Raw genomic sequence first — 26299 nt, 5'->3', positions numbered from 1 at the left:
CTCTTAATGCAATCTATACCTCTTTCTTTTATTATCCTTTTATTTATGTATTTATTGACAGGATTTACTTCTGTGTTTATTTACAAATAAATAATTGTGTTTATTTGCATCTCATTTAATGATTCTAAGTGGCTCATAAAAATTCAGAAAACCGTAGATAAAAATAGAAATACCCTTTCCCCAAAGCACCAAACCAAACAGCCTCTCATTCTAGCCCAGTCCATGGGAGAAAAGCCAGGTGTTCCTGGTCCTCTAGAAAGTTAAAGGGTCCCTCACATCCTAAATGGAAAGCTATTCCATATTGATGACACCAAACCCCAGGCTGTTGGATGATGTCTCCCAACAGCTTCATATGTATATGTTAAATAGAAGGGGGGAAAGACCTAAGATCTGAGGCACCCCACACAACAGGGACCTAGGGATGGTCATCTCCTTGCCCAACAGCATTCACGGGAGTGACCATGGAGAAAAGTGGAGAGTATACAAAACAGTATCACCCAATTTCCTGAGCCAGTCCAGTAAGATACCATGGTTTATGGTATGAAAAGCCACAGAAGGGCTGAATGGATACCCTATCCCCCATCTTGAGCTCTCCAAAGGTCATTCACCAATGCTGTCTCAATAATATGGCACAGTCTGAATCCTGACTGAAAAGGACAAATTTTCTTCCTTTTACTACCTGAAATGCTCGATTTGTTGTTTCAAGTATCCTTGAAAAATCTAAGAGATTTGGTGATTATGTCCATGTTCCATTTCATATATGTATCCCTTTCATTCTTACGCAATTGAAAGTGTCTACAAGTTTCTTAAGCTGTCCTCTCCAATTTCTTTTCACACAAGAATCGTAGACAATTATATTTTCAGTATCTTATTTTTGAAATCTACCTAACCCTTTCAAAAAAGAGTCTCCAAATACCATGACCCATTGCTTCCCCCTTTAGAGGACAAGTAAGTTGTCCTTCTACAAGTGGGCCTTATAACCAATACAAAAAAATTCTCCATTCTTCTTATTAAGCTGGAAAGTGGAGATTTCTTTGCTTCTACCCATTTTACTTTTTCCAAAAAAGCAATGAGCTTGCACTCATAGTATATATAGTTCCTGTTGTCCTCAGGGTAAAAAAAACAAATTTGGCACATTCCTATTTAATCATGGGAGCAATTTTTCTCCACTTCTATGTTCCTCTGATGACAAAAGTGTCAAAAGATCTTCCACTTGGCCTTCTCTGTTAAACTCTTGTTGCTGTCCCTATTCATTCAGTCATTGAGCTTTTGGGAGCTACCTTCTTTATATATTTCCAGAAGCTACCTCAGCTAGATCAGGGGTCTTCAAACTTGGCCCTTTTATGACTTGTGGACTTCAACTCCCAGAATTCCTCAGCCAGCATGCCTGGCTGAGGAATTCTGGGAGTTGAAGTCCACAAGTCATAAAAGGGCCAAGTTTGAAGACCCCTGAGCTAGATCAACAGCAAGCAATGGGCCATTCACATACAATGTGCAGGCAGCAGCGTTATTCAAAAAACAACAGCAATCTTGAAAAAGGGAATAAGGCAGAGTCTGTTTTCCTCCCACCTTTCCTCTTCTTCCTCCTCCTCTCTTTTGTTTCTTCTCTCTACTCAGTTAAACTTTCCTGTCAAAGTCTTGTTTACTCTTAGATACCACTGAGAGAGAGAGAAAAATCTATATGTATCTGAACCAATTTGCATGCGAGTGGGAGAAGCTGAATAGCCCAACAATGACTATTGAGTAGTTGAATGCCCACTCTCTGACACAGAAACTGGGAATAACAAATGTTTGGAACTGAAGAATCCCTGCTTCTGGTCTTTTTCTGACAATGCATCTTCTCATCTTCACAATTCACTGGCAGTACCCATAAAGGGAAGCAGTAAAAAGCTTGGGCATAATGGCTCTTGTATAAGTGCATTGGAATATAACTTTCATGAAGTATGTTTTAGCTTCAGTCCTCAGCATTTCCAGATAAACATATGGGAGAAAGCAGGGTTGGAAATAATCTCCAAAGACACACATCCGTGGCCTGTTGATGAGATAAAAGACAGCATCTGAATTGGAAGATGGAAGTTTTATAAATTTATAAATTTGGATGCGGAGGTCACATCATTCACACTTTATTTTGTCCCTCCTTTGGCATCCTTTCTTTAATGATTCTATTGTACTATTTGTTCAATACTAGTATAACTCCTGTCCCACGGCAAGTGGTCCCATGAGGAGTTGGCCATGGTGAAATGTCCCATGGTGAGTTGGCCATAGCAAGTTGGCTGTGGTGAATTGGCTGTGGCAACAGTTGTTGCAGAACCCTATCTACAACTCAGAATAATTTCTGTAATGCAGACATAGTGCAACACATCATAGCTTGCTGTTTTGCCTCAGCTGGAATGGGACAACTTGCCACAGGAAACTCACCACGACCAACTCACCATAAGACAACTCGCCATAGCCAACTTGCTACAGGGCAATTCAGCAAATCAAATTAATTATTTAAAATAGTTTAAAAAAATTATTCTAATTTTTGTCATCCACATTTCATTTTGTCCCTTCTTTGGCATCCTTTCTCTAATGATTCTGTTCCACCATTTCTTCGACATTAGTGTAACTCTTGTCTCATGGCGAGTTGGCCCCTGGCAAGTTGGCCATGGCAAAATGTCCCGTGGCAAGTTGGCCACAGTGAGTTGGCTGTGGCGAGTTGTCATAGACCCTTTGCCAAGACCTAGACATCCAAGAGGGCTACTGTATAACAGCTTACTGCTTAGTTAACCTGGGATATTCATTAACATTCTGCAACTGATCTTCCTGTGAATTCTCTCAAAAAAGGGTCTATCTGACAGCCATCTGTCAGAAAGGATTTCATACAGCTTCCTGCAGAAAATAGGGGGTTGTGCTTGATGGTTTAAATGACCAATTCTGTGATTTTACTATATGAAGTATGACTTATGTAGATCCACTGAGATGGGGGAGTTCTAGGAAATGCAGGGAGTTTTGTAGTTTTAGAGAAATCTTTTCGTATATTAAATCATATGCACAGTGGCAGGACTTGGGGTTGGGCATAAAGGACATTCAGCCATTGACTAGCTTGAAGGCAGCAATGCTGAACACTGGCTAATTTCTGTAAGTTTTATATTTAAAAAATATAGATGTGCCCATGCTTGGGATGCTGTAAACTTCAATATGAACAGAAAAGGATAAAGACAATTTAGGGCACTGATGATGTTACCTAATTGGGTAATGAAACTGCTGTGAGAAAACAATCAAGCTCAGAGAGCACCAAAAACCCCACAAAGACAATTTGAATGTATTCCACTTTCATTTAAACTTGTACTTTAAGACAGAATGGTTTGCCTGTCTAGAAATTCTTTATGGTTCACAAAACTAAGAAAATATACCAGGCTGTAAAGTTAATATGTTTCACTCTGATTTATTCTTCCTACAACTCAGCATCAGTGACTCGCCTACCCATCAAATGGATGGCTCCAGAGTCAATCAACTTTCGCCGTTTCACCTCTGCCAGTGACGTTTGGATGTTTGGTGAGTAGAAGTTTGGATAGGAACAGCCACATCTACATCCTTCAGATGAAGAACTTAGACTGTACCTGTATGCCAGCAAGAAATTGTTTAATATCCCACTTCTCTAAGCTATGTCACTTTTCCCAAAGTTCTTTAGAAACAAGTGGCCCTGTTTAAACATCCAGGTCCGCCCTGTAACTTGGGTGGTCGAAAGACGGGCTCTATCAGCAGACACTGCAAGTCTATCCCAAGCAGCAATCAGTGTATACGACGCAGTTTCTGAAACCTCTCCTTCTGTCCACAGCTGTTTGCATGTGGGAGATCCTTAGTTATGGCAAACAGCCTTTCTTCTGGTTGGAGAACAAAGATGTCATTGGAGTGCTGGAGAAAGGAGACCGTCTCCCCAAGCCAGATGCCTGTCCACCAATCCTTTATGCTCTGATGACACGCTGTTGGGATTATGACCCCAATGACAGGCCCAAGTTCAAAGAGTTGGTCTGTAGTTTAAGGTAAGTGATAGAAAGTCACTTCCAGTCTTGTCTTCCCAAAAAATTGCACGAGAAAAAATAATATGCTGCAACCTGAATAGGTTACATAAACAAATCTTCAGAATTTTTCTTTTTGTGCAAAATTTATTCTGGTTTCATTTGTCGATAAGTTTCATATCCAAAGCCATTCAAACAATAACAAAAACTCCAATCAGACAGTATTCCAAACATTTCTGATATTTCAGTTCACTATACCTTAAATGCTGCAGCGACATGGAGCACGAGGACAATTGTATTAGATTCAGTATCCCATCAGCCCCAGTTAGCATGGTCGATAGTCAAAAAAAGGTGCTCTAAGCCCTTTGCCTAAATTAGATGGTACAGTCTTATAAAATATTTACAAGCTGTAGAATGAAAAGCCCTACAGAGCACTACTGTATATAGGCAGCAGATGGAGCTCATGGATAAGCTAAATGGTGCTCTTCCCTTTCCCTTCCATTTCTGAATTTCAGTGACATTTACCAGATGGAGAAGGAGATTGCACGGGAACAAGAGAAGAATAATCGCCGCCGCCCCCCCAAAATTATGGAGCCTACCTCTTTCCAAGAGCCCCCTCCAAAGGTGAGAAGGTTTTGCTGGAAATGTTCAGCAGATATGGATAGATAGATAGATAGATAGATAGATAGATAGATAGATAGATAGATAGATAGATAGATAGATAGATAGATAGAATCATACAGGTTTTCCCATCAAAACAGGCCTTTCCACTCTGAGTTCCATACTTTAACACTGTAGATGGCATTTCGGATTCCTCAGGATTCACTCTTTTCAAAAAGCAAAGACAATATATATTTCACTCCTGAGCTGATCTTCAGGCTTGTTTGTTGATTCTCAGCCACAATCAGTTCAATACAAAATGAATAAAAATCTATTCTTCTTAAAATGCCTCCAATTCAATATTAACATTTGCAGAGAATATAACCCCCAATTACATCAATTATTATTCCACCACCAACTCTTGAGTTCTGAATAATATTATTTTTAGCTTCTGGTCGTCATGATCTGTCCTGCCAGGCAATATTTTTAAAATGTTTTCGCTGTTGCTATATACAGCAGAATAATTGGAAAGGCAAAACAAAACACATGAGTACAAGATACATTTTTCTGTATCATCCAGTAAAAATTGTGAAAAATTCATAATTACTGACTACATTTGGTTGGAAGATAGAAGACAATTAAAGGACCCTAATTTAGACATATGTGTGATGGATGGAAGGCTGTTTGGATAAAAGCTCCTGGTTCTGACAATCAAAAAATCATTGTCCAGTTGTTATTATTCTCTCAAATATTTTCATGGCAATAAAACAAGAGGAAAGAAACATTTGGACATTACCAATATTTAGGAATGAAAGCTAGTAGTTCTGGATTCAGTACTTTATAAACAACATAAACTTCATCAGAAAGTATATTTGAGAAATTATGAGTGATTCCCACTATGGACGAATGGCTTACAGAAGCTGATGGAGTTGGCAGAGATAGCTAAATTGACTGTTTTGATTAAACAAAAGAATATAAGTACTTTCCTTTCTACATGGAGACCGCTTCTGGATTTTGAAGTGGAAAAAAAGTGATTTGGGGCTTTACTGATTAGATTGATTTGTTGTTATAGAAATGGCTAGCTTATGCTATTATGGAAAAGCAAAAAGTTGATGTTCAATGTTATTGCTTCAGTCTACTGCAACAGAGGGATCAGAGGTCAATGGCTTTTCTTTTCTTTCTCCCTTCTCCCCCTCATTTTTTTTCCTTTCCCCTCCCTACTATTGTCCTATTATTTGCTTTTGTAATTTCGTATTTTATTCTATAATCTAATAAAATGTTACATGTGTGTGTGTGTATGCTGCACTATGATCAAAAACATTTCTCAATGTTTACAGAAGACAGTTAAAATTTCTCAATGTTTATAGAAGACAGTTAAAATTTCTACAGGAATAAAACCCTAACTCCTTTTCTTTCATTTCCTCTCCCTTTGTCTTTGACTGTCTGGGGTGGCCATTGTAATGAAATTATGTGATTAACATAACTGACACATTAATTTCCTAATTCAACGTGCCTGTTTTAAAAAGGATATGTTTTTTTTACAAAAACTTTCAGATTTAGTCTTACTCTTGGCAACTGCCTGGACAAGTCCCTGTAGTTTTCTTGGCAAGATTTTTGGAAGTGGTTTATTTTATTTATTTATTTTATTTTATTAAATGTATATACCGCCCTATTCCCGTAGGACTCAGGGCGGTTTACAGGGAAAATTAAAAGCATAACATACAAAAATTAAAATCAGTTAAAACAATTAATTAATTCAAGTCCCCAAAATTTAAAACTAAAACCCAATAAAAATTAAAACCCCTCAGCCTGGGCCAGACAGCTCGAAGAGCCAAGTTTTCAGGTCCCGGTGAAATGAGCGAAGGTCGGGGGCAGTCCTAAGTTCTGTGGGAAGTTGGTTCCATAGGGCCGGCGCGCCCACAGAGAACACCCTTCCCCTGGGAATAACCCGCCGGCATTCCTTAACCGGTTTGCCTTTTCCTTCTTCTTAGGGTTAAGAAGAATGTGACCAGCCAAGGTCACCCAACTGGCTTTGTGCCTAAGGCAGGACTAGAACTCATAAACTCCTGGTTTCTAGCCTGGAACATAACCACTGCACAAGCTGGTTTTCATTAAGAGATTAATACATACTTAATATTAGTATTGTGAGTGATCATTTTTGGTTCATGGATTTGATGGAAATGTTTGTATGAAATGTTACACATACTTTTCTGTAGCGTGCATGGAGCGTATATTTGTGCATATTTATAAATATACACTGATTTCTTGTCCATAGATTTGCTGTTTAAAAAGTTGAGGTGAGACACTAAAAGAAATAAATACAGGAATTATTTCCAGATATGGGACTCTATCCTCCACTGTTACCAGCCTTGCTATGTAGTTGTTTTTCTTATTCCTCTTAGCCCAGCAGACCAAAGTACAAACCACCTCCTCAGACCAATTTACTGGCCCCCAAACTGCAATTCCAGGTAAGAGCCAAGAGGTTTCCACATGCTAGTTTTCTTCTATTCGTGCTTTCAGAACTAAAGTATCTCTTTTGCAGTTGGCTTTTTCTTGGCTTATGTTTATTCATTTCTTCTGAGTTGTTGATAAGCGCCTATTTCCTTCCCCCAGCCCATTCCTTGCTAGACATGCAGCAGCTGCTTCATGCTTTCCTCTAGAGGTGATTCCAGTTGGATGGCATCCCTTACAACTTCCGATTGAGAAACACCATTCATTTATTCTGTCCTCTTTGCTTAAAGGTTTTGATGAAGTGCAAGTAGAGGAGGAAAAGCATATAAGAAAGATAATTATTTGTAGATCCTCAATAAAACTCTGACAATGGGGCAGGCAAGGGTTAGAGTTAGGCCCCTTTTTATGTGTGTGATGCATGTTTATCAAAAGGAGTGGTGTTTTAATCACATGGTCATAGCCACCATCTTAACCTTTTTTGACCTTCCAGCGTGAGAGCGTCATTTCAAAATAAAAGCATGGTCTTGTAACTCTCTGCATTTTTAAACCAAGTAATCAACATGATCCTTCAGGCTTTGCATATAAACTTCCAAAATCTTCACCTGCAATTACATCTCAGTTTTAGTTTAATTGAAAAGTTCACCACATTGACTGATCTCACCACTTTATTGTATCACATTTGGCTTGTATATCTGACATTTTCTTTTGAACGGAGTGCTTCCATTTCTGCAAATATATCACTTTGCTCAAGATGCACTTGTAAAAATCTAATCAAAATGTTGTATTATTCTATTATTCCTGTCCTGCATTGCGCCTTATGGGCTAGTTATGCTAATTTTAAAGATAATTTATTCCATTCATATCCCCATTTCCATTTCTGTAATGACTGAGCATGCTCGATCTCCATTAGCTTTCCCCCACCCCCGGCCATTTATTTATTTGTGTGTTTATATTTGAAAGGATGCAAATGCAAGTAGATAAATAGGTACCACTTCTGTGATAAGGTAACAGTGGAAGTGTCTTTGGACAACACTGACTCCCTCAACTAGGAAATGGATATGAGCATCACTCCTAGAGTCAGACACAACTGGACAGGGGAAACTTTACCTTTACCTTATATAATTTGGTCTATTAGTTTTGCCCACAGATTTTTTTTCCTTTTTGTGAAGAGATTTCAAACGTGAACATCCTTAAACCTGCTGGTATTCTTTGCTGATCTTTTGATGTTTTATTTCCCTGTAAAAGGATGGCACATATTTTTCAAGGGAATTGACAAATTCCCTGTACCTGGGAATCTCAGTTTTAAACATTTAAAATGTCAGTATATGTGAAATTTTAAAAGAGACTTTCACAATTGAGAGGAACTGATGCCAAATCAAAATTAAGGTGACTTCGCTTTTCTGAAGTAAAATAAAGGCACCAGACCTGATCAGGATAATTTCTGGTGCTTCTTAATATGGGTTCTATAATCTGCTTTAAAAAACTTAAAAAGCTTCTCTGGCAAAAAAAAAATACCTGCTATGGCTCACTTAAATATGGAACAATGTCTTATATAAGTGTTTCTGGAGTGCTTTCTCTGCTCAGTTTGTGTGCCTACTGCTTATGCTGTGTCTATTGTTTTGTGCCCGCTGCCTTTTCCTTCCACCTTCCCAGGTGCCCGAGGGTCTGTGTGCCAGCTCACCAACGCTCACCAGCCCCATCGAGTACCCATCACCTGTCAACTCTCTGCATACCCCACCACTCAACAGACACAATGTCTTCAAGCGCCACAGCATGAGGGTAAGACAAGGCTGGTCGGCTGGCCTCAGACTCAGCCTGAAGACAAATGCAAGATGGCTCCTTCAAGGTTACATTGGTGTGTGTGAGTGAGTGAGTGAGTGTGTCAATAAATGAGAGAGAAAGAGCCTTGGTTGACCTTGGTAGGTTATTGTCAGACTAGAGAGTTGCAATCTCCCATACACTACATGTTTTATATTTCCTTCAATGAATTTTCAAGAGAGTTTGCTTCAAGTTAGTAATTTTCGGCCTGATAAAATTGATGAGGAATGTCAGCACAGTAATGAAAAGGAACTGAAATAAGAGAAAAGATGGGGTTTTTATTGATGGAATGGGAAGATATCTTCCAATTATCCTATTTATTAGATTTATATCCTGTCTTTCACTCAGAAGCTTAAAGTGATATGGGTAGCAGCCCCCCTTTTATTTTTCCTCACAGCAACAATATTGTGAAGCAGGTAGGACTGAGTAACTGACTGGCCCTAAGTGAATTTCTATAGCTGAAGATGGACTTGCCACTCTGGGAGATGGGTCTTAACATTCTGACCAATACCTTAATGACCACTCAGAAGTGCATGGATTGTGGCTCAATGGGAGAAGGCAAGGTGTCACTTTAGAACCTCACACAAACCTGATTTATTTATATATTACTTTTCTGAAGACCATCCAACTTCAAAAAGGCTTTCCTTGGTCCTCTGCCTCTTAGCATTGGGCTCCCCTTCTAACTGATGTACCTTACAGAGTTATTGTAAGTTAAGATTACAGTACTGTGCTAATGACATGCTGGGTGCTCTCATTTTCTAGGTCAAATTACTTGAATTCAAGTTTTACCCCAAGTCACCACAAATACTCTCAAAAATTAAATCTCAAATCCAAATTAGATGAAATGTTTTATGGCTTAATTGGCACACCTACAGCTCCATTGAGAACATTTGTTTCTATGAGGATATTTCCATTGAGACTGCTCTTCTCCCAAAGCTGCCCAGAACAATTAATAAAATGTATAATAACAACATTCTTCAACAACAGCAATAAAAGAGCCTTGGTGGAGCAGTGGGCTAATGCCTCCTTAAGTAACACCAGCTGCCTACAATTAGTGCAGGTTCGAGTCCCACCAGGCTCAAGGTTGACTCAGCCTTCCATCCTTCCGAGGTAGGTAAAATGAGGACCCAGATTGTTGGGGGCAATAAGCCGACTTTGTAAAATGCCGCGGGGGGGGGGGCAAAAGCCCTAATAAGCAGGCATATACATAGAATGAAGGCTATTGCTAAGCACATTGAGTTGTGCTTTAGATTGTAAGCTGCCCTGAGTCTTCGGAGAAGGGTGGGATATAAATGGGATTTTAAAAAAAACAATAATAATAAATAAATCATTAAAAATGGACCCCATTCTCCACCATTCCAATCTGACTTGATACTGTCTTTAGGGGAAACTGTTAAAACTGTGTCCTATTGACCAGGAGGCTAATCTAAACAGAGGGGGGATCACTTGCTGATTATTTTACTTTTGGAACAAATCATGCTAAGGCTACTTACATGAAATATTTTACACTTCACCTTCAAAGTGAAAAGCAATGCCGAAGGAAGCAAATAAATATGTTGCTTGACTTCCTGATAGATTTTATTATTAGCTTTCCTCCCCCGTCCAACAGGTTCCATGATAGGGTGACTCAGAATAAAGTACTATCCACGAGCCCTTAAGCCGGGAAAAAGCTGCAGTGGTATGAAAATTCCTTCTCCCATTTGTGGTCCCTTGCCTACTACAAGCACACTTGTGGCAAATGATATCGCTGTTACTTACAGTGTACAGAGCATGTTGACAAGAGAGACCGATGCATTCCCCTGACTTCCCTTTCCACACACATCACTCGCCAAGATGAAAACATGCACTATCATTCATCTCAATATGGTAGGAGGCAATGAGTTTTGGCAGATGATTAGATAGATGGATTTAACCATCTGTTCCTCTCCCCAAGTTCGCCATACAACTATTCTACCACCATCACTAATTAGCTGCTTAACAGGGGAAAACCATTAATACCAGGAAAGCTAATGGGAGCTTTAAGTTGCCTTTATGGATTGAAGGTGAGATCAAGCCATCATCATGAGGATATGGAAGAAAAAAAGAGGTTGCCAGGATATTTTTATACCATACTTAGGTGCTAATGTGGAATGGTCCTAAGTATTGTTCAGCTTCAGACCCCGAACTGCTGGTTTTCTCTGGACTCTAATCAATTAAGCACTCTATTTTTCACACTTAATCCCTGAGGATCAAGTTCTGAAGCTCTAAGACCTGACAACCTGTCTTTCAGTTGAATTATTTTAACATGTACAACTCTACACCAACATGTAATCACAGATATAGAAGCACATATTCATTCCTGAATTTAAAAAATAATAATTGATCCTGAGATTGGGTTATGAACTAAATTTTGTGACTAAGATGACAAAAACACAGCTTGAGTTTTCATATGCTCAACTTGAGTAGAATGAATCTCCATTCATTGTTGATGGGTTGTCAGTTATCAAACTCTCAGATGTCATATGAAAGTTGTCAGATGCATTGGGTGCCATTATAGTGTAGAGGTTAAGTGTTGGGTTTGGGCAGGGCAACACAAGTTTAAGTCCTACTTTACTAGAGATTTCTCTGATATATTCTTCTCAGCCCATAGATCCATTGTTTGGGAGATCCTCTCCTACGTGAGCCCTCTCAAGTTCAGATAGATGTGGAAGCCTAAGAACAGACTTTCTCATTGTGATGCTTTCCTCCAGTTAAATAAAAAATTGCACAACCTCGGCCTTGCTCTTAAACAGAGAACCCTATGAAACATTCTGAAATAACTGCCCTATTTCCTTTGTCACATTGACAAAAGTTTTAGTCTTTACCCAAGTTCCTAATATATGTTGCTAGGCAACAAGCAGCCTGACTCATTCCATAAAGGATGACTAGTTATGAGTCCAGAAGACTAGTTGGCTCCATTTTCATGCATATTGCTAGGTGATACCATTCATTCATCCAAGGTGTGGCTGAGGTTCTCTAGCAACAAATGGCCAGAATATAAAAAAACTCCAATAATGAAGGTGGGTGAGATGGACTAGATAGAACATAAGCCTTTGTGGGCTTGTTATATACAATTGGAAGCAGGCCTATATCATTTAAGAGGTACAGGTAACAAATTAACAGATGTATGTTAGAAACTATGCTCTGGAAAGAGGACTTTATCTTGCTTTGTTTTATAGCTATTGTTGTCCTTTGTGCTACTCTTTTTACTGCTCATGCAAATATTCTTGCCTAATTCGCTTACATGTCTTTTTTATTAATTAGTCCTGCCTAGCATGCTTTCATTACAGTCCTATCTACTGAGAAAGGTTCTAGAAAGTTCTATTGCCTTAGGTTGCAATGGGGGGGGGGGAGGAATGGTTGTGCTTGAAATTGCTATTTCTTTGCCTGTAATGTTGACCCATATAATAATAAATCTTGCATAGCCAAGATCTTCTTTTGTTCAGGAAACAAACAATAATAACAATATTAAATCAAGAAGCAGCCTGATGAGTAAATTCATGCTAACCAAGTACAACCTTTTTTCTTTTTTCACCTCTATTCCTTCACTTACTTCTGAGCTGTGCCTCTTGGAGACTTTCCTATGAAAAATCCAAGAAATCCAATATCCTTTAGCCAGGGTTTCATTTACGAAGTAAACAAAAAGTGGGGTGTGCCCATAACAAGAAAAGTGATATGACCAAACATAGGAACAAATATCATTTGAGGAATTGTCCTCAGTGCATTTTAGATTTCTTTGTTGGGCGAAATGGTTCAGCAATTAAATAGATCCAGAGTTGCACGTTGGAACATCCTTCCTCTGCAAATGGAATGACAGACGCTTTTAATCTGCTTTACTGTTAGCAATTTCCGCTGACAAACATATTTGAAGTACATTGGAATTATTTATTGAAGTACTGTTGAAGCCAATTGGCTTTGCTACTTATTTTGCCAAAGGAAAGTGCTACAGAATGTTCATAAAAGGTTGTAGTCCATTTTTGTTTTGGTATGATTCCAGAATTTCTTTGGATTTTAGACTAATGAAAATTTCAATGTATCCTTTAAATTCCCCCAATTCTCCCTTTTTTTCTTAAACTCTGAAAGTCGGGTCAATCTTAATCTTTCCCACATTATGGTCCCTGTAAAAGCTACTCAGCAAATTCTTCCTACCCCTTCAACAATGGCTATCTGGAACTGTAGGTTGTCCCTCGTCCCTCTGAGGACCCAAACCTTTGTAGTGAGATATTGTTAGGCTTCTCTCTGTGTGAGCTGCAAGAATGTTGATGACCACTAGATAGCAGCAAAGAGATACAGAAAAATCTGTATCTACCATGTAGTGGTCATCAACATTTTTGCAGCCCAAATATGGTAGCCTGAATTATCTTCCATTTCAGCTGACCCCACCCTGAAATTCATATCAAAATCATATCTCATCGCTTTAACTTCTGGCTCACTTGTGTCCCAATCCCTAAGGTAATTTGTAGGACTGTAACCAAGTAGAGATCTGGAAGTGTTATCTCAGGAAAAAGGCCTCTCATTTTCCATTCTTTTTCTTCTTTCCTAAGGAGGAGGATTTCCTTAGGCCCAGTAGCCGGGAAGAAGCCCAGAAACTGTGGGAGATGGAACGGGCTAAAATGCGTCAGCTCCTCGATAAACAGCAGAAGCAGATGGTGGAAGACTATCAGTGGCTTCGGCAGGAAGAAAAAGCTTTGGTCAGTGAGTGAAAGAGGCAGAACAGAACCATTGGGAAAATAAGATTTGTTACCTTCCAGCTAAACAATCTTATTAAATTCAGGGAAGGTTGTTTCACATATCACAGTCCTTTTGTTGTTTCTGGTAGAAACCAAAGGAGACTGGGTGGGAGAGCTATACAATACTGAAAAACCAGCCATAGGACCCATATGGAGAAGCTTAAAATAGCTAGTGTGGAACTCCTTAAAAGCACTTTCTTCCTTTTTGTAGATCAGCCTCCTAAGGGTTCCACATAGCAAAGCTTGGTTTTTCATCTATTCAGACTGAGATTTAGCATTTCTTTAAATGGGTTCTCTTGGGTTGAAAGCTGGGTTTTGCTACTTTAGCTGCTCCAGGTTTCAACTTGACTGGCAAGTTATTTCTTCATTCAGTAGATCACTCAAAATACTTGTTTTTTTAGTATTATTATTATTATTATTATTGATTTTTGCCCCTCTTCTCTATCACAGGACCCCATGGCTTCTGTGAAGAGCAATTCTTCCCCCCCAGTAAGTTTACTCAAAGCGCCACTTTTTCTGGCATCACGGCCCAACCTCTGCTCTCTACACTCTTTCGTAGCGTTTATTTCTTCTGCTGAGAATTTCAGAACCAGATAAAGTCTGAGAAACAGTCATAGAAATTAGCCAGCCACTAAAACAAATTATCATGGGTATAAAATGCAACAAAATATCCAAACTCAGCCAAAAGGATGTTGATTATTTTGATTCAGCAGCAGGGTCTCCTTCTCTGCATTTCCCCTATTTAGAATTGTATTTTCCCAAACTATGAGCACCTAAATAAATAAATAAATGGTACACTTTTTCACAGGTCTTACTTTTTTTCACTTTTGGTGAGAAGTATGCAGGTCTGGAAATATAGAAGTAATTAATATAAGGATGCAGGTCTGGAAATATATAAATAAACCATTAATGTATTCAATAATATTAGACTTGCTTTTATGTAGGTTTTTAGGATAAATGTTTGTGAAATTGTGTACTTTGTGCCAGCTTGTAAAAATGACTTGCAAATTGATGCACAGTGTCAGGTAGCAAATTTATGACTGAAAGTACAAAACTAAGTTGTTTTAAATGGGACACAAATATTGTTCTGTATGGTTTTCTCTTCATGATGCCCATGCTCTGCTTCTCAATTTTTTATTATTTCTTGCTTTTAAAGTATAAGCCACCCAGAGTTGTTTGGAGCTGGGCAGCCTCTGAATTAATTAACTGAATTAAACAAGGAAATCGACCAACTGCTGTCCTTAACTTGTTCCACATTTGAACAGTAAGGACAGCACCATTTGCTGGCCATGTGTCTATGCAGATTCTCAGAAATCCAGGTCATGGTTGTTCCAAAAGTGCTTTTTCAAAAGGCAACTGGACTTCGTTTTTTTCCTTGAAGATGTTTCATTTCTCATTCAGGAAACTTTCTCAACAAAAGCTTCTTCAGCTTCTTCTTGCTGGCCATAATTTTCAAAAACATAATAGGAAATTGGAAGTGAGGGGAACGTATTTTATGTTGGCATACTTTTCTGCCAGTTCACAAATAAAAAAAAAATAACATCATGCCTTGAGCAATCTTCCCAGATCAATATGGAGTCAGATTTTTTTTTCTATAAACTTTCTGGAGAATGAGGTTTTAGAATCAGATTTTCAACCAGCTCCTCCTAAAAACCAATGGCTTTTGTCCCAATTTGGCACTGTTTTCAACTGTCCTTCAAACTTTCTTTAAGTTTCCCCCTGTAAATTATATAAGCTATAGTTCAGACAAGTTCATGCATAAGTCCTGAGCTAACACTTTTGTGAAATAAGCCACTTGTTTAGTAGTACATCCAAATACAAGCCAATACATTTCATAATGAGATGTAATTATGAACTTTTTCAGCATTGCAATTTAAAAGTTTTACAGTTAAAAAAGTTTTGACCTAGGGTCATAAAATGCTTTTTGAGGGATGCTTCTCTCTATAACTGCATACAACACTGTATATACAGTAGTGCTAATTCACTCACCTTGCACCCAAATAGATAGAAAAACAAACCTCATACACTGAGAGTAAACCTAGAGTGGTTGTAAGTGGAGGTTTACATATATATGTATATGTATGTGTATGTGTATATGTATATGTGTGTGTGTGTATATATATATATATATATATATATATATATATATATATATATATATATATATATATATATATATATATATATATATATATATATATATATATATATATATATATATATATATATATATATATATATTTGTGTAAATTACTATATGAATTGTCCGGTGTGACTACTGCCTGTTCGATAGCCTTCAAGATAGGCTGAAAACAGGAAATAAAGATTTGCCCCATGTTTGGGGCCTAGCAAGGTAATCTAAATAGTTAACATTTGAAATATATATATATATATATATATATATATATATATATATATATATATATATATATATATATATATATACCTCCACTTACAACCATTCGTTTAGTGACTGTTGAAGTTGAACAGCACTGACAAAAGTGACTTATGACCACTTTTCACATTTATGACTGTTGCAGCCTCCCCATAGTTATGTGGTCTAAATTTGTATGCCTGGCAACTGGCATGTTGCACTTTCCTAAGGCCATATGACAGCTTCTGGCAAGCAAAGTCAATGATTCAGTTAACCACTGCAGTGTTGCACTTAATAACTGTGACAAAAAGGACAAAAAGGGGAAGAGCCATGGTGGCACAGTGGTTAGAATGCAGTACTACTTCTGCTGACTGCTGACTGCCCGCATTTCGGCAGTTCGATTCTCACCAACTCAAGGTTGACTCAGCTTTCCATCCTTCCGAGGTTGATATAATGGGGATCCAGATTGTTGGGGACAATATGCTGACTGCCTAAACCACTTAGAGAGGGCTGTAAAGCACTGTGATAAGTGCTATTACTATTGCTAAGTCAAGGGCTACCTGTATTTACTTCATTTTTAAATATCTCTTTCTTTCATTTTTGCTCCTAATACTAGAATTTTTTTTCCAGATTGGCAGTTCACAATCTCATCTAAGACTTGTTACACGTAATGGACCCTCCTTTATCCTTCCATATTTACTGCCAAACCACCCTTTGCTGTTATTCGGTGTTTCTCAACCTTGGCAACTTAAAAATGCCTGCACTTCACCTCCCAGAATTCCCCAGTTGGTACAGGTTTGGGATACTGAAGTCCATGAATCTTAAAGATTGCCAGGGTTGAGAAACACTGCCGTAGTTCCTAGAACTTCCCAGTTCTTTTGAGGGTAGACTTCAAGACTGCAATATGATGGTGCTAGTTTACTGAAGCATTGTTACACTGGGGAGCTGGGGAGCTTTGCTTGACTTCTGACAATTGGGAGCTGTGGGGCTTTGCTTGACTTTTCTTCCTTCCTTCTCTCCAACATCCACTTCCCAATGGTTTATTCTCCAATGGAGGAAAAGGAAAGATCTTTTTACTGATGCAAAAAATGTGTTCCATTCCATATAAAAGAGGGTTCCAGACAACTGCCTAGAAATGTGTGATCTGTCCAAATAATTTCTCTGCTTGGTGGACTTGGAAAACTGGAGCTTCCTTATGAAGCCTTTGTGTAGCATTGTGCTGCAGGCATGAAAGGCTTTATTTATTTTATTTTGTTTTATTCTTTTCAGAAACTGCCAGAGAAGGAGACAAGCTACAGTGAGTATCTCTCCCAGGCTGACCGTTCTTCATAAACTATTGTTATCTATTCTTTTTTAGCTGTTTTCCATTGATTCTATGTATTTTGCCTCTCCTTCTGTGCAGTGAAGGATGCTTACCCCTTACGCCAGTGGTTTTCAAATTTGACAAGTTTAAGATATGGGAATATAAGCTATGGAATTCTGAGAGTTGAAGCCTGCTCATCTTAAAGTTGCCACGTTTGAAAAACATTGCCCTGTGGGCTGCAAAGTGTAATATATGTGTGTATATAATCTATTAACTGGCTAATTAAAAACAGGAGGATGTTTCAGCACTTTCAACACTTCATAGCTGCTACTACAATCATATTATGATGCTCACAATGTTATTGATAATAATAATAATTTATTTTGTTTCTCTTTATTGATGGCTTAGCTGAGTTTACAGGACCACCCAAAAAGCCACCCAGGTTTGGACCACAGGTACATAATTGGTGCTTATTTTTACTATCTATTTCTTCTTAATCTGAAGCCAGAAATCAAGCAGTTCATGCAAGAGATCTGGTGTGATTTCCCAAATGCATTAATTGATCTATCCTCATACTTGGGGGAAAGATGAGATAGTTTTAGTATTCATGGTCTGGACTACCTCAAAGGTAGATTTGCAAGTTGGAAACTGCTTTCCCCCTTCTTATATCAAGTCCTAGGGAGACCAGGACATCCAGGCAGTTCAAATGAGTATAAAAATTTATTGCAAGCTTAAGCTCGCTACAAGAATATGAATTACTAATGGGCCAAGCAATTTGGCCGGACATAAGAGTCAAAGGAATTCAAGGTGGGCTGGACTTAGATCTCTTGTGAGTGCAAAAGTACTCATGGCTGATGACGCATTTGACTCCTCCCTCAGGTTGAGCCTGGTCATCTCCTATACCCTGCCTTTACATTCTAGAAAACTAAGGAAAGTTAATTTTGAAATGCTTTTTCAAAATGCATTACTGGTTTAGACTCATATTTTAACTATTAGATATTGTGCTGGCTATAGTTCTTCCTCCTCTCAACATTATTCACAGACCATTACCTTTACAGTCCCAGCCTTGTTTCTCTATTAATATACTGTGTTTCCCTAAAAATAAGACCCACCCCAAAATAGCCTGATTTTTTGGGGTGGGCCTAATATAAGCCCTAACTCAAAAATAAGCCCGAGGGGGTGAACATGGCCAGCACAAACAGCGGCAAGCGCATGGTGGCCAACAGAGTCTAGCAGCAACCACAGCCGCCTAGCCCTTAGCACAGCGCAGTTAAGTCCAAGCATGGAGGCAAAGGCAGGGGGAAGCAAGCGATCTGGACACACCATGCACTTTTCCCCCAGAGGTAGACTGGAAGCTTTGTCTGCTTGTGAACGGGGCGTGTTCTGTTCCAGCCTACAACCAGCCCTGTTTGTGTGACAGGGACAACCCCTTTTTCCTTTTGACAAATTAATAGGCTGAAAAAAAGCAACCCAAATTTATTTACAGTTCCAAAATGATAAAGTCTTTCAAACAAAAAAGCAGCAGAATATTTTCTTCAATAAATGATTCAAAACATCAAACAAGAGTCAACAAATAAGAGTCAAACAGATTAGCAAGAACAGACCAGGATTCTCTTTGAATGTCTCCGAACGGTTGCCTTCAGCAACCAGCACCTCCCACACCTTCCCCTTTTATTATCTGTCCCAAGGCGTAGCTTCTCAATGCCTTCTCCTCCTTTCACTGAGTTGCCTCATAGATTTTCTCTGCTCTGCTCTGCTGGATTGCCTTCTGCTTGTAGCATCTCTGAACAGATTCAGCTGTGACTCCTCTGAGTCTGACACCTCCTCCTCACACAGCTGAGCCTCATGAGGAACATGACTGGATGGGCCAGGCTGAGAGTCCTGCAGTGCATCAGAGCCTCCCTCTGACACTGAAGGCTCTCCAAACCCCTCCTCCTCTTCCTCCTCCTCCTCCTCCTCAGATTCCTCAGATTCAGCTTCTGGGAGCACAGGCTGACACTGAATCACAACAGGGTGCTTGGAGATGGAGCGAATCACTAGGTTTCTAAGCACCTCATTTGCAAGCAGACAAAGCTTCCAGCCTCCCTCTGAGCAAAAAGTGTTTGGATGCCTAAGGGGCACTTGGGGCAGCTCCACCCCCTCCCACACCTGCCTCGCCTCATGGCGGTGGCAGGGCATGGCAGGCCACATGGCCTCCTGCCGTGAGCAGACGCAGAAGTGTGCCGGCAGCCACACAAGCTTCTGCTGGATTGGGCTGTTGGTGCCGCCACCGCAAGGCAAGGCAAGTATCAGGGGGAAAAAATAAAACATCCCCCCAAAATAAGACCTACTGAAGGCAAAATAATATAAGACCAGGTCTTATTTTGGGGAAAACATGGTAACACTGAGGGACCAAACATAAGAGACATACAAAGGTTTCAGAGCACCATGCATGGATGCTCTAAAGCTCCTTTCCTTGTAATGCTGAAATGCACAATGTAATGGTATGTGAGAAAAAGCTTGGGAGATGGGATGAATAGATGCTGCTCAGGGGACAGCCAGATAAGAGACAGTATAGCCCACAAAGCAAGAAGCTTAGGAGGGACCCTTCCTAGTTTTTAAGGCTGTAAAGGTGAGGGTGGAGAAGTTTTGCTCTTAGACTTAAAACATTCTGTTACAATAGCTTTACGATAAAGTAGAATTGGTTTTCCTGACTGTGTTTCCTTTCTGGTCTACCTAGTAAGGCTGACCTATCCAATGAGAAATTCAGCATGGTCACTGCTTTTGCTTTCCCTGTGTGTCTCCATATTTGTTTTGTGTGTGGTGTCTGTGTCTGTGTCTGTGTAGCTTTGCTGCCAGTTCCAGGGGAAGTGTCTTATGCATACACAGGCTAGGAGAGCATTCAAAGCACTTGCTACTATCCTTTCAAAGAACACAACACCTTCTCGCTCTCGCTCCTAGACATATTTTGGATGCATACTCGATGGTTTGTTTTTAGCATTTTTTTGTTTCTGTTTTTATTATTATCTTTTCTTGAATCTGTATTTTAATCTTGGAAACAAATAAAAATTTATACAAAAATAGAGGGGGGAGGACTCTTTCTTTATGCCAAAAATTCTTGCAAAAGTGCCCACCCCAGCCTAGTGAACCCTGACAAAAAAAACTGATGCAAAAATGGGCTAACAGAGGAAGTGATATTAGCAAGCTTGGAGGAACCTCAGAATTGGTAAAAGTCCAGTAGAATCTTTAAAAATCTGTTCATGTAAAAGGAAAAAGTTAAAATCCTGAGAAATGGTATTGAATATGCTTAATAGTATGGACATTAGATATCAGTTAGAAATGAAATGCAGACTTTATCCTGGTAGATGTTCTATTGCATTTCTAATTGTTATTTTATGTCACTCCAGAATCCAAAGTCTATATTACCTGGTAATAAAATAAGTAAAAAGGGGGATTAACAAGAATGATAAGAAATAAGGAAGAGGAATGCCTCTGGGTTGGGGGAATGCTGGTTGGAGAGTAACCGTGTACCCTCTTTTTCAGATGTCTTTGCAGCCAACTCCCACAGCCAATCTCGATCGAACAGACGATCCTGTGTATAGTGATGTCATGGGGCTGGTGAAGGCTGTCCTGCGGCTGAAGAATGAAGTCAGCAACCATCCACCTGAGCGATATATTCTGGTTGTTAAGGTAAAACAATATGAGCTTTACTTCACCCAACCCTGAACAAGTTCTCAGAATGGTATCTGTCCCAGGAAAGAAAGCAGTGAGATGTATAGCACAAAAGGAGACTACCCTTAAGTAGAAACCAATCTAAGCCCATGCATTAAGAGAGGCCAGAATTAACAGGAAGGAACAAGCAAAGAATCCAGTTGTTGGGACTAAGTAATAGGCAGTTGCCACGGTAGTCTGCCAGGATTTATAAAGTCGGTATTATCTTTATATTGGTATTGTTTTAGGAAGTGCCAGTTAGAGTTGGCTGAGAATCATTAAGGTAATAGGGAGTGTAAGAGAGACCTATCAGAAGCTCAGAAAAACCACAAAGGCAAGCTGAACATATGCTGTAGGCCAAGGAGTGTCAAAATTTATTCAGGTCTCATAGCTGCTAATAACAAAAAAAAATCTAGACTCAAATCAAAAGGCAAAACTGTAGTCATAGAAAATTGATGGTGTCCTAAAGAATATTTGTTTGTTTCTTTTCAGTCTTTCACAGAACTCAAAGTTCTGATAGATTTCTGCAAAAAAATAATAATAATACTCCAGGCAATTATTTTCTAGAATGCATCTTCCATTTGTGCAAGTTCTCTATCTAATTAGAACCTTTATGCGAAGAACCAAAACAGCTCAGAGAATTTTCACATTACATTATGACTTCTTCCTTTTGCAGGATGTGGGTCTTTCTCTTCGAAAACTCATTGGGAGCGTGGATGACATCCTTCCGGCTCTACCTGCATCCTCACGCACAGAGGTGAATCTTGCTCAACAATAAATCTTTCTGATTCCTAAGTGAGACCATCCCTCTTAAAACTCAAGAATGATCAGAAATGGGCCTGCCACTCTTGGCTAATTTATGGCAAGAGACTGTGGCCAATTATAAGAATAATTTGTTTGAAATCTTATATCTACTAGTCCATGTAGAATGCAAAAACTGAGATGAGTTTGCTTGGCCTGCAGAAGGTCCAAGATTCAATACTTGGTATCATCTCTTGAAAGCAGGGGTCCTCAACCTTGGCAACTTTAAGCAAAGCTGGCCGAGGGATTCTGGGAGTTGAAGTCCACAAGTCTTAAAGTTGCCAAGGCTGAGGACCCCTGCTTTAAAGAAATGAGATAACCTTTTATCCAAGATTTAGAAAGGACTTATTCTGAGAGTCAGTAACATCACCAGAAGATACTTAGATGGTATATATGAAATTAATGCTTATCAGAATAGACTAAGTTGCCAGCTTTGCAACAGTCTTTTGTCCCAGCATCAAGAAGCTTTTAATATGCTGATAGTATTTCGTAATTGTGCTTCCGTTTGTTAATCTACTTTGAAATAGTTAACAAAATATCCTTTTGCATTTTGAATGTATTACTTTTTTTCTTAAAAGCCAAAGCAAATAAATAAGGAATTAGGTGTTTTTCTGCAATCCAGTTAATTGGGGTTGACTTAAAACACCTTATTAAAATTGGCCTTGAAATAATACTGGATTTAATTGCCACTTACCTGTGTGTGTGTTTTCCATTGGCAGATTGAGGGTACCCAGAAGCTCCTAAATAAGGACCTTGCAGAACTGATCAACAAGATGCGTCTGGCTCAACAGAACGCTATGACCTCATTGAGCGAGGAATGCAAGCGCCAGATGTTAGCAGCTTCACATACTCTGGCTGTGGATGCAAAGAATCTCCTGGATGCTGTAGACCAAGCCAAAATGCGAGCCAACCTTGTGAAGGTCTCCTTTGAGTGATCAAGAGGGCTGACTTACGGTTTTTTAAAATATCCCTCCACAACTTTCACATCCTCTCCCCCATCCTGCCTCACCAAAAACTGCTTGTGTCTTTGATTTTGTCACGTCTGTCTTATGAGAGCAACAGAGAAGCCAAGTTCAGGGCGAGGAAGAGACTTATTTTTCCCAGGGTTCTGTGGACAATGCTACTAAAGGGCGCTGTGCATGATAGGATCCTAGTCCCAAGATGAGGATACTTTCAACCAAACTTTGAACTCTGGATCTGCACCAGTAGTCCCATCATAGAAAGTGACTTCTGAATATATTCTGCTTTCTTTGACAGACAGTACCTCTGGCATCAAGTGATACAGTCTGTCCCTCTGGTGAAAGGAATCAAAGGCAGGGGTGGGTGGGGTGGCTTGTGAGCCTTTACACTGTTCTCAGGATAAGCCAAAAAATGACGTGTAAGATTTCTCCTTGGTTGAGCCAAGGGTTCTAGAAAGCCTAGTGAGAGAGAATATGTTTGCTAGGTCTTGCTACATCTATTTTGATTGAAGATATTCCCATGGGGATGCTGGTTCCTCAGAAGAGACTGTTTGCATCTTTCTGTGCTGTATAGAAACATATATTTAATGGCCATATCTGAATGTGTGCACCCTCCCTAAATCTTCTTCCCTTAATAGCCTCATTTATTGAAATTTTGAATCAGTTTAAACAATAGGTCTCTCTCTGTCAATTACACAGATCCAAATAAATGTATAAAGCCATAAGAAGTGTGGAGGGGCATCAGGGTTTAATAAGTTGGAGGTGTTTCAGCCTTTATAAGCTGATTAACTTGAAAAGTTGCTTGTAGCCACAACAGTCTTACTGGTTTTTTAGGTATAAGGTTGCAATTTTAGATGCAAATGACATTAGCTGCAGTGTGCTTGTACATATCTTCCTTCCCCTTATGAATATATATCAAACACAGATCTGATCCCATATTTGCTACTGAATTATAATTTGAAAAGAAAGATGTTATATCTCATAAATATGGGGCTTAAATTTTGCTACTGAAATTGACGTTTTTGTTGAAAACAACCACGTTTTGAAGGACTAGAAGCCATTAATATATTTGTAATTCTATTGTCTTGAATGCAAGTATCTCATTCCTGGGAGAGAAGTAGAGATGGGGGGTGGGGGAAAGGGAATCTGGAAAAGGTGCCTAAGAAATTGACACGGTATTTATATTTCTTGACCTACATGAGGTCAGCACATTTTATCCATACTTCTTCATATTATCTTTATGTGTTTAAAAAAAACAAGTTTAGAAAACTTTGTTTGCTATGTGGGTTTTGACCAGAAAATTAAAGCAATGTGGTTTATTTTGCCTGAGATAAATTAAATATAAAACTCCAGTGGCTGATCTTCCATTTCTTTGTCTAAGTTAAAGATCTTATGTGGTGTTATAATGCAATGTCATGCTTTACTATCTGCACACAGAGTTTGCAGGTTTGGCCCCTGACATTTTACAATTGAAAATGCTCTACAGCCGGGAGGACTCCCTGACTACAATCTGGAGAACTATAGTTGATGTAATCATTCTACAAATAGGCTGTTACACAAAGGACTTGATAGCTACTATATGCAACAGTAAAGTAGCTACAATGATTACAGTAATGTAGTGGCCACTCCATACAAATTTTCTTGGGGCTTCAGCTTATTACAACTTCCATTCTATTGAAAGAGCCAAGCTACTTCTGTTTCAAACATCTCATGTGTAGCCTGCTTGTGATACTTTGCTACATTCACTAGATTCACAGAGAATTACAATATATACATATTTTTGGTTGTTCAGTAAGCCAGTATTAATAGCTGTCTCAAACTCCAGATCCAATGATTTTCTGAAGGCCATACGTTGTAACCCTAGCCAAAATGCATGGAAGTGTGTGTGTTACTTCTGACTCCAATGCAAAATTCTCAAAGCAGATAGCAAAACTGCACAAAAACACATATGACTCTAATTAAGGTTACCCCCCGTTGATAGGACTCGCAACTTGGACGTCCTCCTGGATTCACGGCTCAGTTTTGAAGATCATATAGGAGCCGTGACCAGGGGGGCTTTTGCCCAGATTTGCCTGGTGCACCAGTTGCGGCCCTATCTGGACCGAGATGCCCTACGCACAGTCACTCATGTGCTCGTGACCTCTCGGTTAGACTACTGCAATGCCCTCTACATGGGGCTGCCCTTGAGGACCACTCAGAGGCTTCAACTGGTGCAGAATTCAGCCCCGCAAGTTGTGATGGGAGCTTCCCGATACTCCCATGTAACACCTCTTCTCCACGAGCTGCATGGGCTTCCGGTTGCCCTCCGGGTGAGATTCAAGGTGCTGGTGATGACCTATAAAGCCCTAAATGGCATGGGTCCGGACTAAGGGAACACCTGCTGCCGGCATCATCTTCCCATCGTCCTGTGTGCTCCCACAGGGAGGGCCTTCTCAGGGTACCGCCGGTTAATGAATGCCAGCGGGTTATTCCCAGGGGAAGGGCGTTCCCTGTGGGTGCGCCTGCCCTATGGAACCAACTACCCACAGAACTTAGGACTGCCCCCAACCTTCGCTCATTTCGCCAGGACCTGAAAACTTGGCTCTTTGAGCTGTTTGGCCCAGACTGTGGGGTTTTTAATTTAATTGGGTTTTAGTTCTACTTTTGGAGCTTGAATTTAATTTAATTGTTTTAATTGATTTTATTTTTTGTATTTCATGGTTTTAACTGCCCTGTAAACCACCCTGAGTCCTATGGGAATAGGGCGGTATACAAATTCAATAAAATAAATAAATAAATAAATAAAATTACATTTCACGTAAAAAATGCAAAGCCAAGGGAAAAACAATTAAAACAAAATTGGTTATGCTGGATGTTTTAAAAAATGTTGTATATTCGCTTGCTGTTGGAAACTCCTTGGCAATTTATTGATTCTTACAAATACTCTGCATGATGGGTAGTTTGTGGGCATTTTTCCAATGCTTGAGGGTGTTTTAAAAAGCGAAATCAATGACTTAATCACCCCTTCAAAAATAAAAAAACCTATCAGCATTTTTCTAAGCTTGCCAGGATGAAATGTATTAAAGGAATAACATTTATAGTTCCTTGATGCCTCGTAAAACAAATGAAACATTTTGTTGATTGTAATGACATGTTACTGTTCACCTATATCCACTGCCCCAAATCTTTTAAAGTAGCTCCAAAATCCTGCATTATGGCTTAGTGTTACATATGAACCAAGCCCCAAAGTGACTAAATTAGCTGTATGGATCCCCATGCGCTTGCATCTCATCAAGGGAGATGGGTTGTACCGCCAAGTACACAATTCAAGAGAAAATTTTGATGCAGAGGCAAGATTACTCACCAATTTGGAGAGTGGAACAGGGTTCTCAATCAAAACTACAAATTCTACTTTCTGAAGTTTTGTAAAAGCAGCATTTTAAAAATTTGATTGCAAAGGTGTTATTCTAGCCCAGGGTTAGGCAACCTTGGCTGTTTTATGACTTGTGGACTTCAATTCTAGCTGGCTCAGGAATTCTGGGAGTTGAAGTCCACAAGTCATAAAAGAGCCCAGG

At 39.3% G+C, this 26299-nt stretch overlaps 1 protein-coding gene across 8 annotated transcripts in view; it reads left to right on the top strand.

The window, feature by feature from the left end:
- PTK2B (protein tyrosine kinase 2 beta) overlaps positions 1-24097 on the top strand; it is a 111154-nt gene extending 87057 nt beyond the window's left edge. For 2 of the 8 annotated variants that reach the window (XM_083348658.1, XM_083348657.1), the window contains 12 exons: positions 3448-3537; positions 3821-4025; positions 4517-4625; positions 7004-7069; positions 8706-8831; positions 13433-13579; positions 14069-14107; positions 17262-17289; positions 17695-17750; positions 20818-20964; positions 21662-21742; positions 22506-24097. In XM_083348658.1, coding sequence (XP_083204784.1) covers positions 3448-3537; positions 3821-4025; positions 4517-4625; positions 7004-7069; positions 8706-8831; positions 13433-13579; positions 14069-14107; positions 17262-17289; positions 17695-17750; positions 20818-20964; positions 21662-21742; positions 22506-22721 — 1310 coding nt within the window. In that variant the 3' untranslated portion in view covers positions 22722-24097. The remainder of the gene's footprint in view (positions 1-3447; positions 3538-3820; positions 4026-4516; positions 4626-7003; positions 7070-8705; positions 8832-13432; positions 13580-14068; positions 14108-17261; positions 17290-17694; positions 17751-20817; positions 20965-21661; positions 21743-22505) is intronic. The other 6 variants (XM_083348659.1, XM_083348662.1, XM_083348661.1 and 3 more) reach the window with 6 other exon arrangements.
- Positions 24098-26299: the final 2202 nt, after the last annotated feature.

This window comes from Vipera ursinii (assembly GCF_947247035.1).
Source record: "Vipera ursinii genome assembly, chromosome: 1".
NCBI classification, from domain to species: Eukaryota; Metazoa; Chordata; class Lepidosauria; order Squamata; family Viperidae; genus Vipera; species Vipera ursinii.
The sequence above is the reverse complement of the archived record's forward strand: the minus strand, read 5'-3'. Positions and strand labels throughout refer to the sequence as shown.